General features: G+C 46.3%; 1 protein-coding gene across 7 annotated transcripts in view; it reads left to right on the top strand.

The window, feature by feature from the left end:
* R3HDM1 (R3H domain containing 1) overlaps positions 1-12749 on the top strand; it is a 266722-nt gene that overhangs the window by 165391 nt on the left and 88582 nt on the right. For all 7 annotated transcript variants that reach the window (XM_068245922.1, XM_068245921.1, XM_068245924.1 and 4 more), the window contains 6 exons: positions 3200-3340; positions 5607-5715; positions 5799-5894; positions 10239-10261; positions 12032-12082; positions 12193-12419. In XM_068245922.1, the coding sequence (XP_068102023.1) occupies positions 3200-3340; positions 5607-5715; positions 5799-5894; positions 10239-10261; positions 12032-12082; positions 12193-12419 (647 nt within the window). The remainder of the gene's footprint in view (positions 1-3199; positions 3341-5606; positions 5716-5798; positions 5895-10238; positions 10262-12031; positions 12083-12192; positions 12420-12749) is intronic.

Below are 12749 nucleotides of genomic sequence, written 5' to 3'. Positions count from 1 at the left end.
TGGCCTGTAGCGGTCCACTACATCGAATAGTGCAGCGCTGAGGTCCAACAGATCTTCAATAGATTTCATGCTGAAATCGGAAATGATCCCTCTCCTATTAGATTCCAGCCATTGATTAGAGCCATTGATCTTTTTGTCAATATTTTGTGGCAATCTACTAATGTGTGGCTACCAATCAAGGAGTTGTCAGCCATAGAATGCTGCTCCCTTATATACTTACCCGGGGCTTCCTCCAGCCCCCTTGCAGCCGACATGTCCCACGCTGCATCTTCGCTCACAGCCGCCGAACCAGGGTCCTCGCCTGTGCAGAGGCCGAGCTTGAGGTCATCCTCTACTGCGCCGGCGTGAGCGCCGCTGTCATTTAAGCCCACGTTGTCCGCAGTGAACTGCGCTGGCGCAGAACTACTGGGATCAGATAAATGTGATCGGATGAAAATGAACCTCGTTTATTTCCCAAATCAACTGCAAACAATTGTAATGGTTATTGTTCAACAATTTAGTCAATCGGAAAACTTTTTTTATAATTAGTTGTGATAGATAGGAAGTACAGATTGGTTTGTTAATGGTGAAACAAAAGATATATTACCACATTTTATTTCCTGAAAATGGTACCATTAGTAGGCACCTAAAGTGGTATTCGCATAAAATAATTTTTTTTTCTCTGAAATATTTTAAAACCGTGAAAAATTTATATGAAACACTGAGACTGCTTTGATGTTTTTGAATGCTTATTTGCATCTTACTGAAGTTAACTGATTTTACACAAAACCAGTTGCTCGGCTGTCATGTTGCGCTTTGGCCAGTGGAGTCAAAGCTTCTTATCTGCATGCTCATTCTGGGCCCGTGACTCATAGTATTCGAGGCAAGGCTTCAGCACCGAAGTCAGGCCACTGGCATTGTATAATAGAAAATAAAGATGGAAACCTTCCTATTCCTCTCACTTCAGGTCCCCTTTAAAGGCTTTAATTGGCTCAGTTCCCTCCCAGTCCCAGTGGATAGTACAATGTGCTTATGGTTTATCATGACTGAATTACCTTTTGTCTTCTACATACCTTCTGGGATGAAGCAAAAAGTCAAAAAAGCGGGCCTGGAAATGTGGGCACTCAGAAAAGTCAGTAGTAGAATATCTGTAAATTTTCCGACATTCTACTATTAAAGTGAAAGACAATGGTAAAATATTGGTATTAAATACCAATATTTTATTCTGTAAAAAAAAAACTTTTTTACCACAGCTAAACCTATTCTCAAACTGAACCCTCCCACTACCGATGCTTAACCATAACCCCGCCCACCCCTGCAGCAACCTTAGCCACCCACCCCCATGCTGCATAACCTTAACCACCCACCCCCATTGGCTACTGTAATCTTAATTGCGTTCCTCCCCCACCCCCGGCAGCAAACCTCAAGCCTCCTACCCCCTGCGGTTGGCTTACGGGCCCATTGAATTATCGGTAAGCAGGACAAATTGGTGCCCAATATTCCAAAGCCGCCTGCAGAAGTGAGATCATTTTTTTTTTTTTTTTTGGTTCAATTCCAGTTTGGCGGATGTTATTATTTGAATGTTTCAGTTCATACGAATTTATCTTATTCAGGTCTACTATTTGTATGTGACCAACTGCATGACTCACAGCATCCCTTTTCTGTTATTATGGCTATTGGGGTCCTTTTAATTACTATTTGTCTAATGTGAACTTTTTTATGTTTTATGTGACATTTGAAATACATGTTTTACCGTTTATTGGTGATAAATGTCCATCCTAGAAATTCACCATCATTTCTGATACTCATCCCCCCCCAAATAATTCTCTACCACTCCAAGTGTTGTCAACACACCAGATTTGATCTTGGCACAACTTTGTGTCGTTATCCACATAAGGATCTGGAAATTGCTTCGGCGGCCTTGCCGTTTCCACTAGGGCGGTTTTGCTGGCGATTCTGCAGAGTTTCCCAGCACATGATTCGCACGGGGAAACTCTGCCATAGGGGATGACGGCACCGTGGCGGAATTGCTTGCGGGAGCGATTCGCCTGGAACCCCCCACAGAATTCGCCGCGGAGGCTGCGAATCCCATAGCCGTGCATGGCACGGCTCATGGGATTCGCCTGCGATCCCGCCCACCGGTTCAGTGCGGCGTGCGTCTGCGAGATGCACGCCGCACTAGTGGAGACGAGCCCTTATAGTTCTGCATGGCAATAGCAAGCTTGTCAGTTAACAGCTAATGAAGTGTAAAGCATGAGTTTTAACATTGAAAACCAGTCAGATGATTTTAGCTGTTAAATATTATGTTTTTATTTTTGCTTTAGACTAAAGATGAAATTTGACATACTACTTTACCTGCTTCCAGACTGCGTGATTGAAATCTATGGCATGTTGGTTACCTGTTATATCTGCCAGGACGTAGATTTCAATTACCGCACTGCACGCTCCCGCCGCAGTGTTCTCCCCAGAATTTTTTTGCAGCCAGGTGGCATAGAAAAGTAGTTGGGTGGGGGGAAATGCAAGGCCGGTGGATCTCTGCTTACAGCATAGAAACAGGATGAGGAGGTAAGCCGATGACAGCTGGGTGCTTACCAAAATTAGCCGGGTGGAGCACCCACCTGAAAGAGCCTGGGCAGAACACTGCACTGATTGCGCCGCTCTCCTGTTGCTGTAGAGCTCTGAGAGCCGATATCATTGCCTGCTTACCATGTAATCACTGTGATTGGCTCACAGTGGTCACAGGGTCAGGAGCCAATGAAATGGGCTCCTAACTAGCTCACGGTGCTCTGCTGTCATACCAACAGCAGAGGGAGTAGGCTGCAGTGACGGGAAAGAGATGGGTCTGTGCGGCGTCATGTTGGTGGGCCCCCCTTTTTTTTAAACCAAGAAGTGGCTGAATAGTGTAATGGTTAAGGGCTCTGCCTCTGACGCAGGAGACCAGGGTTCGAATCTCAGCTCTGCCTGTTCAGTAAGCCAGCACCTATTCAGTAGGAGACCTTAGGCAAGTCTCCCTAACACTGCAACTGCCTATAGAGTGCACCCTAGTGGCTGCAGCTCTGGAGCTTTGAGTCCGCCAGGAGAAAAGCGCAATATAACTGTTCTGTGTTTGTTTAAGTCATTCCTGATTGGTTGCTGTGGGTTGACTTCCTGAACACTGCATTATTACATAATACGAGTTCTGTGTGTAGGCTTCGGCTCATAACCTTGCTTGATATTGCAGGATTCAACGGAAAAAGTTTCCACCAATGACCTCCTACCACAGGATGCTTCTACACCGAGTCGCGGCATACTTCGGCCTCGATCACAACGTAGATCAGAGCGGGAAGTCTGTCATAGTGAACAAAACGAGCAATACCAGGATGTGAGTTGCAGAAAAGCCTCAGCTTTGCTGGTGCGAATAAATGAGCTTTGGGGAAGGGGGTATTCTCATCCTTCCGGAATTTTCATTCTCCCTAGAGGGTGTATAGGGTACAATGCCATTACTCAATCAAATGATACTATTTGATGCAACCAACCTGTTGAAAAACAATTCCCTGCTGAAAAATCAGTCATGTGACCTAGATTCCTTCACAGAAGCTTGCTGTTGCTCGGAGAGGGGGTGTCTGTGTTGCTAGGGAGCAGCTCTTACAACTAAGCACACAGACACCCCACCCATCTCCATCCTGTGGGTGATGGGTGAAGGTTTTGTAGCTAGAACTAACAGTTAATCTACCAGCAGAGGGAGATCGATAGATGGGATCAGTGGTCTGTGCTGACAAGTAAACACTAGCTTTCATGGCCGCAAAACTTAGCTGTCCATTAACCTTCTGATCACTGTGAACCATCGCTGTGATCACAAAGGTAATTTAAGAAAAACCCTTTGGTCCTTAAGGTACCCCTGAATCGGTTTTTATTAAACATACTTTTAATAAAGCTTTATTTGTGATGCATCATCCTCCCACTCCAGCACCCCCTGTGTCCCCCGCGCTGCTCAGCCTTAATATTCGGCTGAGCAGAATGTGATTATGGGTGGGGAGGAAGTGGCAGTTCTTCCTCCTCTCTGCCCCTCCTTAAAGAGTACCAGAGCTCAGATTTATACATACCTGCGGTTACCTCCAGCCCCATATGCTCCGATCGCTCCCACGCCGCCGTCCTCAGTCTTCTGCAGCGCCTGTACCGGGTCCCCGCACTTCTGTCAGTCGGCGCCAGTCTGGCATAAGAGAAGTGCGCTCTTAACTGCTGTAGAGATACACAAAGAGCGCACTTCTCTGGCGTAGACTGGCTCCAACTGACAGAAGTGCGGTGACCCGGTACAGGCGCTGCAGAAGACTGAGGACGGCGGCGTGGGAGCTATCAGAGCTTATGGGGCTGGAGGAAGCTGCAGGTATGTATAAATCTTTTTGATACCTTGAGCTGAGTACCTTTAAGAACGCCCCATTCACACGCCGCTTATGGTTCCCAATATGCTTACTTCACACGGCGTGCAGGGGAGCTGTGACTTATGTGGAGATGGAGCTTGTCACAATCGTTATAGTGACACTGTAGCGAAAAAAACTCATAGAATGAATTGGTTGTGTAATACAGATAACTAATAGAATATTAGTAGCAAAGAAGTTAGTGTCATGTTTTTATTTTCAGGTATACGGCTTTTTTTTTTATAACATTGCATCATTCACCAATAATTGCGGTTTCCACATTACACTCAGCATTTTAAATGATTTCACAGAGCAGGCTATGGACCCTTTGAACTTTTATCTGCAGAAAAACCATCAACAAAGAAGAAACAATGAGAGACAGTTGAGATAAGTGCTTCAAAAGACAGTGCTGTCTACAACTTCATAGCTTCACAGAGCTCACAGAAGCTCTTTTGCATAGATAACAACTGAGCTCTCATACTACATGGAAGTGGTAAAATTGGCCAATCACCAGCCAACGTTCGCTCTGCCTTGGGGGGAGGGGGGTTGGGGTGTCTAGGGTGCCTCATTCTGGGCTCGGGGCGGGGGAGGCTAATCAGCAGGTGGTGGCTTTTGCCCCTTCTTTTTTTTTTTGTTCGGAAGGGGGGGGGGGGGGGTGTCAGAGCAGACATGTAGCATGCACCATACCGTGTGTCACCACGTGCGCAGTACAATGTCATCCCCATAATTACTTCTGCCGCCTCTTGCTGTAGTGTGCGCCATACGGTGTCACCACGAGCGCAGTACAATGTCACCCCCATACTTAGTCTTCCACCGCCTCTTACTGTAGTGAGCGCCATACGGTGTCACCACGTGCGCAGTACAATGTCACCCCCATAGTTAGTCTTTTGCCGCCTCTTGCTGTAATGTGTGCCATACGGTGTCACCACGAGCGCAGTACAATGTCACCCCCATACTTAGTCTTCCACCGCCTCTTACTGTAGTGAGTGCCATACGGTGTCACCACGTGCGCAGTACAATGTCACCCCCATAGTTAGTCTTTTGCCGCCTCTTGCTGTAATGTGTGCCATACGGTGTCACCACGAGCGCAGTACAATGTCACCCCCATACTTAGTCTTCTGCCACCTCTTACTGTAGTGTGTGCCATATGGTGTCACCGCGTGCGCAGTACAATGTCACCCCCATACTTAGTCTTACACCGCCTCTTACTGTCTGCCCTTCATCTTCTTCTAGACCTGATCAGAAATTCGATGAGCATATCAAGGACGAGAAGAGTGTAGATTTCCAGAAGCGCTACATTCTCAAGAGGGATAACTCCAGTTTAGATAAAGACGATAATCAGGTGAGATATCTGCCGTTCTCGCTTTCACCCGCTCAGAGTTTTGATTGGGATTAAACCACTTTATCCGCTTCTCCCCTGCACAGATGAGGATGAGATTAAAAGAGGACAGACGAAGCAAATCCATCGAAGAGCGGGAGGAAGAGTACCAGCGAGCTCGCGAGCGAATATTTGCACAAGAAGTAGGCAGAAAGACTTTTTTTTTTTTTTAACTTCTTATCTACTTTTGTTCTTTCGAATCTACCAAAGAATTGGGACAGTCAATGACACTTATCGTGCCAATTGTATGCATCTTGGAAACCAACCAATCAAATACCGTGTTTCCAGGCTGCTTAAAATTAACATAAGACTGTACACCAACTCTAAATAATTAGCATCTCATTGAACACCTAAATACCATGCAAACTTCAAAAAATCGATTTTACTTGCCTGGGGTTTCCACCATCCTCTGGAAGCCCATGTGCCCCTCGCCACAGCTCTGCTTCAAGCTGTCCTCCCGAGATCCCCTCCGTGACGGCCGCTGACCCAGATAAGTCGGCAGCCACTGCGCGAGCGTGTGACTGCGCTGCTCACGAGCACACTCCGGGGGCCAGGAGTATTCTGCACAGGCACAGAAGGCCTGCGCAGAACACTCCGTGCCATGGGAGCACGACCTCGTTGGAGGAAGCTCCAGGTAAGTAGATCTGATTTTTTGAAGTTTGGCTGATGTCAATCAGATAATTTTACCCCCGTACTACTTATCCGGGGCTTCCTTCAGCCCCTGGCAGCCGATATGTGCTTTGCTGCAGCTCCGCGATCCCTCACTGGTTCACGGTCCCCGCCGGTGCCTCGCCAGGAGTCCTCTACTGCGCCTGCATGAGTGCCGTTGTCATTCCCCTCCGTGTAGTCTGGAGCAACTACTGCGACTGCACAGTGCACACCGGGCCACGTGGTGGTGATTGACAGTGGCGCTCGTGCAGGTGCAGAGAAGGATGACCTGGAGGTCGTCCTGCGCACCGCCGGGGGCCATCGGTGGAGCTGCGGCGAGGATCATAACGGCTGCCGGGTGCTGGAGAAAGACCCGGATAAGTAGTACTGAGGGTAGCATTATCTGATTGACTCCTTTCACATCAGTACCTACACTAGATAAAAGTCGGCGCACACAAACCAGTGACATTGCTCAAACAAAATTAACCAGCAAAAATTAATGGTAAGCCGTTTAAATGACGTTGCTCACACACACTCACCAATATTCCAAATGATTATTTTGTTTGAAAACTGCAAGTGAAAGTGACATTTTACATGGCACGTATGCAGTCTCTGGAACAATGTTGTTTGAACGACGAACGTTTGAACACTCCGCCTATTGTACAATATCTGCCCAATAGTTGATCCACAAGTTAGCTACATTTTTAACGATCTTTGTCTGCAACAGCGACATTTCAAACAAGTTTTATCTAAGTACTCTGCATTTGACCTAAATAGTGATGGTAGCTAAGAGTACGTAGCTAGTCGTAATTGTAATTTAAATTGGATATAGCTGCCCGTGGCAGCGGGGTGGTTTACTTTCCAATGCCGGCGCCTATAGCTGATGCGGTCCGCGTAATTCCACTACTTCCTTCCTTGAAACCCAGAAGGAGGAAGTAGTGGAGTTACGTGGACCGCTAGTGGAACGCATCGGTTATAGGCGGCAGTATAGGTAATTTAACCACCGCGCTGCCACATGCAGCGATATCCAATTTACATTTCGATTACGACTAGCTACGTACTCTTCGCTACCATCATTAGACCTAAACAAGCATTTCAGCCACCGGGCTGCATGCCACGAGTGCAATTATATGCTTCAGTGTTAACTGGCAGCGAAAAATTGCTTCATGTCTCATCTGAGCACGGCGACCTCTGTGCTCAGATGCAACTACATGGGGAGGGGGGCGCTCTTGTCCCCCGTATCTGCTGAGGGCTAGCAAGACAATAGACAAATACAGTATATGCTCGCTGTGTGTTACAACCAGGACTAAAGGATCGGCATCCAATCTGCGTGTCCTGGAAACAGGCATTTATTTTTGCAATTTGCAAACTGAATTGGAGGTATTGCACCGTAGAGGTGCTCTCTTCTCCCTAATCTTTCTGAGGGCTAGTAAGAGTCTGGCCGTTACATGGGAGCATCTGATAAGTGGTGAATTCACAGCCTTTAGCTGCTCGGGAAAATTGGCCTAAGATTGGTGATACATACGTGGAGGTTTTAAGCAAATTCACAATAGCTGCTTAAATTATCCAATACAATTGCTGCTTTATTATGGCACCCATGAATTTCCATAGACTTTTATTGTAGCTGCTCCAATCTGCTGCTGCATCAGCTGCATAGCAAGTCTTGTGGGGCTTCTGCTGTGACTTAAGTAGCACAGCTCCATTGGGTAACATTAGCAGCAGCTGTGATAGAGATTTATGAGAGATCTGTTGCTGCCACAATACTTTGCACATGTGGCTCGGCCCTTACTAGGGAGATTATTGAATAAACACACCTGATCATTACACCAGATACATCTACGGAAAGCCCTATTTGAGGGCAATTTTTATATCCTTTTAATACAATATTATTTTAAATTAATTACTCACAAGTCATTTTGTAAAATTATTTGTAGCCATTTTTCATAAATACAAAATATGGAAAGTAGCTGTTACACCATTTTGTTTTTCATTATCTCCTTCTCGGTGACCTGCTACTGGCTGTTCACCCCCCCAGCTAGTCTAAACCACACCCCCTTAAGGTGTACCCAAGGTGACGTGATGAGATAAGCATGTATATGTACAGTGCAAAACACATTAATAACCAGGCTGTTCGACTTGTTTAATTTTTGCTGCCTGAAAGAGTTAGTTTCTAGGAGTGGAAGTGACCACACCTTGTAGGGAATATAGTAAACATCACTGATAAGCAAATTACAGCCATAAAAGTTTTCCTTGCAGAATTCAACTTCTGAGGGCAGGGAGAGATAAAATACATGAACTATTGACCATTTTCTAACTCTGGGACACTTCAAGTGTACCTGAGACGAGAAGCCTGGGGCTTCCTTAACCTCCTTAGCGATATGCCCGACACTGTGTCGGGCATACCGCTTCCTTGCTCCAGGAGTCCCCCCACGCAGGATAAATGATATCCCGTGACTGAAAACCATTTAGCTAGCACTAGGCTAGCTAGTACAAGTGCCAGGTACCCCCCGATCCCCCCCCCCGGTAATACATTAACACCCCCCCCCCCCCCCTGGATCCAGCGATCGTGCAGCCTCCCTGCACAGCTTCAGTCTCTCTATGGGGAGAATCGGGTTTGCACATGACGTCGGCGACGTCATGACATCATGTGCGATCCTCCCCATAGTGAAGACCGGAGCTGTCCGGGGAGGCTGCGCCGATCGCTGGATCCAGGCTGTATAAACAGGGGAGCGGCGGGGATCGGGGGGTTCCTGGCATTTGTACTAGCTAGCCTAGTGCTAGCTAAAGGGTTTTCAGTGGCGGGATCTCTGGGGGGGCTGGTGGGCACAAAATGGCAAAACCTCCTGAGCGGCGTAACACTCACGAGGGTAGCCACCCTGGCGGTATGGACGAGCTGAGTTCTTCCAGGAATAACATGCAAAAAGCGGTAATGACGAGCTGAGCTCGTCCATGCCAACAGGGAGATTTCCTGTTTCTCTACACCGCCCGCTGCACTTTTTACTGATCTGAGGGATTCCCCAGGATGGCTGGATGCCTGACTGCACGCTGTGGGAAGCGAGCTGTGCTACCCCCAGCGTGCAGAACTAGTAGTAAAAGGCTGACAGATTTGGGACTAGTCCATCTCCTCATGGGAGATTCTCAGTAGTATTTAGTAATTTTTTACCAAAGCACTTCCTGGAAAGGATCTATACAGAGATGTAAGCCAGCTTCCCTGCTCATAGGCACACTATTTTGGTATTTGGACTGAGCTACTGCCAAACACTTTTATATTTTCTTTTCTCTGGTATCCTTTAAAAAAATAAAAGTAAAAAGTTTGTCTTTACAAATTATTACAGTGTGACTACTGTAGTGTATTGAAGTGTAATTTTGGTGATAATTCCCTTGTACTTAATTTACAGGAAGGATTTATGGAACGCTACTTAGTAGCTGTCTCCATTTGACTTTTGATGCGCTTTCTCACTGTAAAAGTCCCAGAGATGTGTCTGAGGCTAAATATAGAACAGATATGTGACCAATAATGTACCGAATCTTTGAGCTAAAAGGGACGCTAAATACTGCTTGTGTGTATGAGACATTGCCAGCGTAATTGCTTTGGTTTTCCTAATGTCTAGACATCTGTTATATATCTGTGCATTTGTGCTTGGCAGAGGCTCAGTCTGGTTCTCTAGTAAATAAATAAGAAAAAAAAAGCTTACTGTATCTTCAAGCCCTTCTAAATTATTCATTTCGATTGATCTCAATGAATTGTTTACTCTTCCCAGTGCGCAACGATCAATTACATCTTCAGTATTTTTCTTTCTTCTCCTTTTTCTTTTTCAAAACCTCCATGGCGTCCTCAGGAGAATTACCTCACCGATAAAAGGTAGGTGGCTTTCTATAGAAATGCTGAGCCCAATTTGTTTAAGTTCTCCCCTGTTGGGGATGGCTGGGGAACATACTTGATCTTGCAAACTGCTCTGAATTTAAAGATTTACTTACGCTTTAAAGCATAAGCTCCACCTTCATGCAACATATAAAATCGATTGCTTTTAGGGTAAGTAATAAGCAGATACCTAAACCTAACAGCGCCCCTCAGCCGATACCTAAGCCAAGGTCACCCCCCCCCTGGCAATGCCTGACCCAAGATCAACCCCCTTTGGCTATGCCCAACCATAAGACCTCCCCTTTGACAGTGGCTAAACCTAAGACCCCTCTCCCAGTGATGCCTAACCCTAAGACCACCGGCATCCCTTGCAATACCTAACCCTAAGAAACCACCTCCCCCCAGCAATGAAAAACCCTAAGGCCCCTCTCCTCGGCAATGCCTAACCCTAAGACCACCCCAGTCTGCAATGGCTAACCCTAAGACCCCCCTTAAAGTGGAGGGGGGGGGTGTCTGAATCACACACCTGAAACAAGCATGTGGCTAATCTTGCCAGATTTTTGTTAGAAACCTCTGATCTGCATACTTGTTCAGGGCCTATAGCTTAACCACTTTACCCCCAGCCGTACGGATTTCTCCGTCCCTTTTTCTATCCTTTTACCACCAGGGACGGAGAATTCCGTACTTCCCGCGCTCCCGCCGCTGCCCGTGCTCCCGATCGCTCATGCGCGCACTCCCGCTCGCATGCACGCCGCCGCCCGCTTGCCCGGAGGTCAATGAACGGGAAAAACCATTCCCGTTCGTTGATCCTTAGATCAATGAACGGGAATGGTTTTTCGCAATGATCGCTGCTTCTATGAGAAGCAACGCAATCATTGTGAAAAAAAACAAAACTTCCCCAGCCTCATAGCACTTTCTGCAAGCGTCCTTCCGGACGCTTGCAGGTCGCATAAACAAAATGTTACTGTGACCATCTTGTGGCCAAATAGTAAGACTACACCGTAAAGCGTTTTTCACATACAAATACATTAGTTTTACACAAAAAATTAACTCATTACCTCCAACACTCCCCAATTTTTTTTTTTTTTTTTGTAATTAAAAATACATAACTAAAGAGAACTAAGAGAAATACATAACTAAACAGAACTAAAGAGAGAGGTATATGGAGGCTGTCATGTTTATTTCCTTTTAGACAATACCAGTTGCCTGGCAGCCCTGCTGATCCTCTGCCTCTAATACTATTAGCCATAGCCCCTGAACAAGCATGCAGCAGATCAGGTGTTTCAGTGGTTCAGACTTATAAGTCTGATCTGACAAGACTAGCTGCATGCTTGTTTCTGGTTTTAATCAGATACTACTGCAGAGAAATAGACCAGCAGGGCTGCCAGGCAACTGGTATTGATTAAAAGGAAATAAACATGACAGCCTCCATATATCTCTCTCTTCAGTTCCCCTTTAAGAGAGTTGATTTTTACAGATTTACTCTACACGTGAGCAAGAAGTTACACCCATTATCCATCTCTTCAGGACAGTGCATACAATATGCATAAAATTTGCATGCAAGACAATTATAAGCATTTCATTGACCAGCCCTATCGCCGACTAAACAGCAGTTTTTTAATGAATCCAGGCGGGTTTGCAGGACCAGTAATGTTCTTTAGCGTTCTCTAGCTCCCGAGAACCTCGGTAACTTGGTACCCATTGTCCCATTCAGCCCTTTCCTAGCCTTGTCTTTTCCTCTATTAACTTGTCTCATTGACATGCCAACAGAATCCAGGAGGAGGAGTCTAGCATCACCCAGCAGAGACGACAGATTTTTAGGTATTTCCTCACTTTGACGTCCTCGTCCTCTGCATGTGTGTTTGCGCTTTCTTGTTCCTTGCGATCTCTTTTTTCCATATATCTTTACAGTCCAGTTGTGTAAATTTCAGGATCAATAAAGACGCCTCAGGTAGATCAGGAAACAGCCTCTACAGCAGTACAGAGAATGACGTGAAGTACAATGAGCCCCGGCCCTGGAGCAGTACCGACTCAGACAGCTCCATGCGCAACCTGAAGCCAGCTGTCACCAAAGCCAGCAGCTTCAGCGGGATATCGGTTTTGACGCGAGGGGATAGCTCTGGAAGCAGCAAAAGCACAGGCAGGCTTTCCAAAACAGGTATCAGCGGTGTGCGCAAAAAAGAAAGTCGCCTGCCTTGGCATTTTTGTTTTTGTGTGTTTTGCTTGATTTTTTTTATTTTTTAATTGTGTGCTTGCGTTGAACATGCCTTGGTTTGCAGTCTTGTGGCGAGCTCTCATTCACTCCTGACACGTTGCCCTGCGTTTGGGTGTGGCACTTGTTCACACCAGCGGGCTGCGTTGTGTTGCAGCCCTTCCTTCAATAAATTCCCAGCATGCAGCATGTTGGTGCAGTGATTCGCCTGACCTCACGTAAGAAGTCCCAAGCCTTCAATTATGCAATTCATGTTTCACCGACTGTCTACTATGC

The sequence above is a fragment of the Hyperolius riggenbachi genome, chromosome 7 (assembly GCF_040937935.1).
Source record: "Hyperolius riggenbachi isolate aHypRig1 chromosome 7, aHypRig1.pri, whole genome shotgun sequence".
In the NCBI taxonomy this organism is placed as follows: domain Eukaryota; kingdom Metazoa; phylum Chordata; class Amphibia; order Anura; family Hyperoliidae; genus Hyperolius; species Hyperolius riggenbachi.
This window is presented reverse-complemented; position numbering and strand designations above follow the sequence as displayed.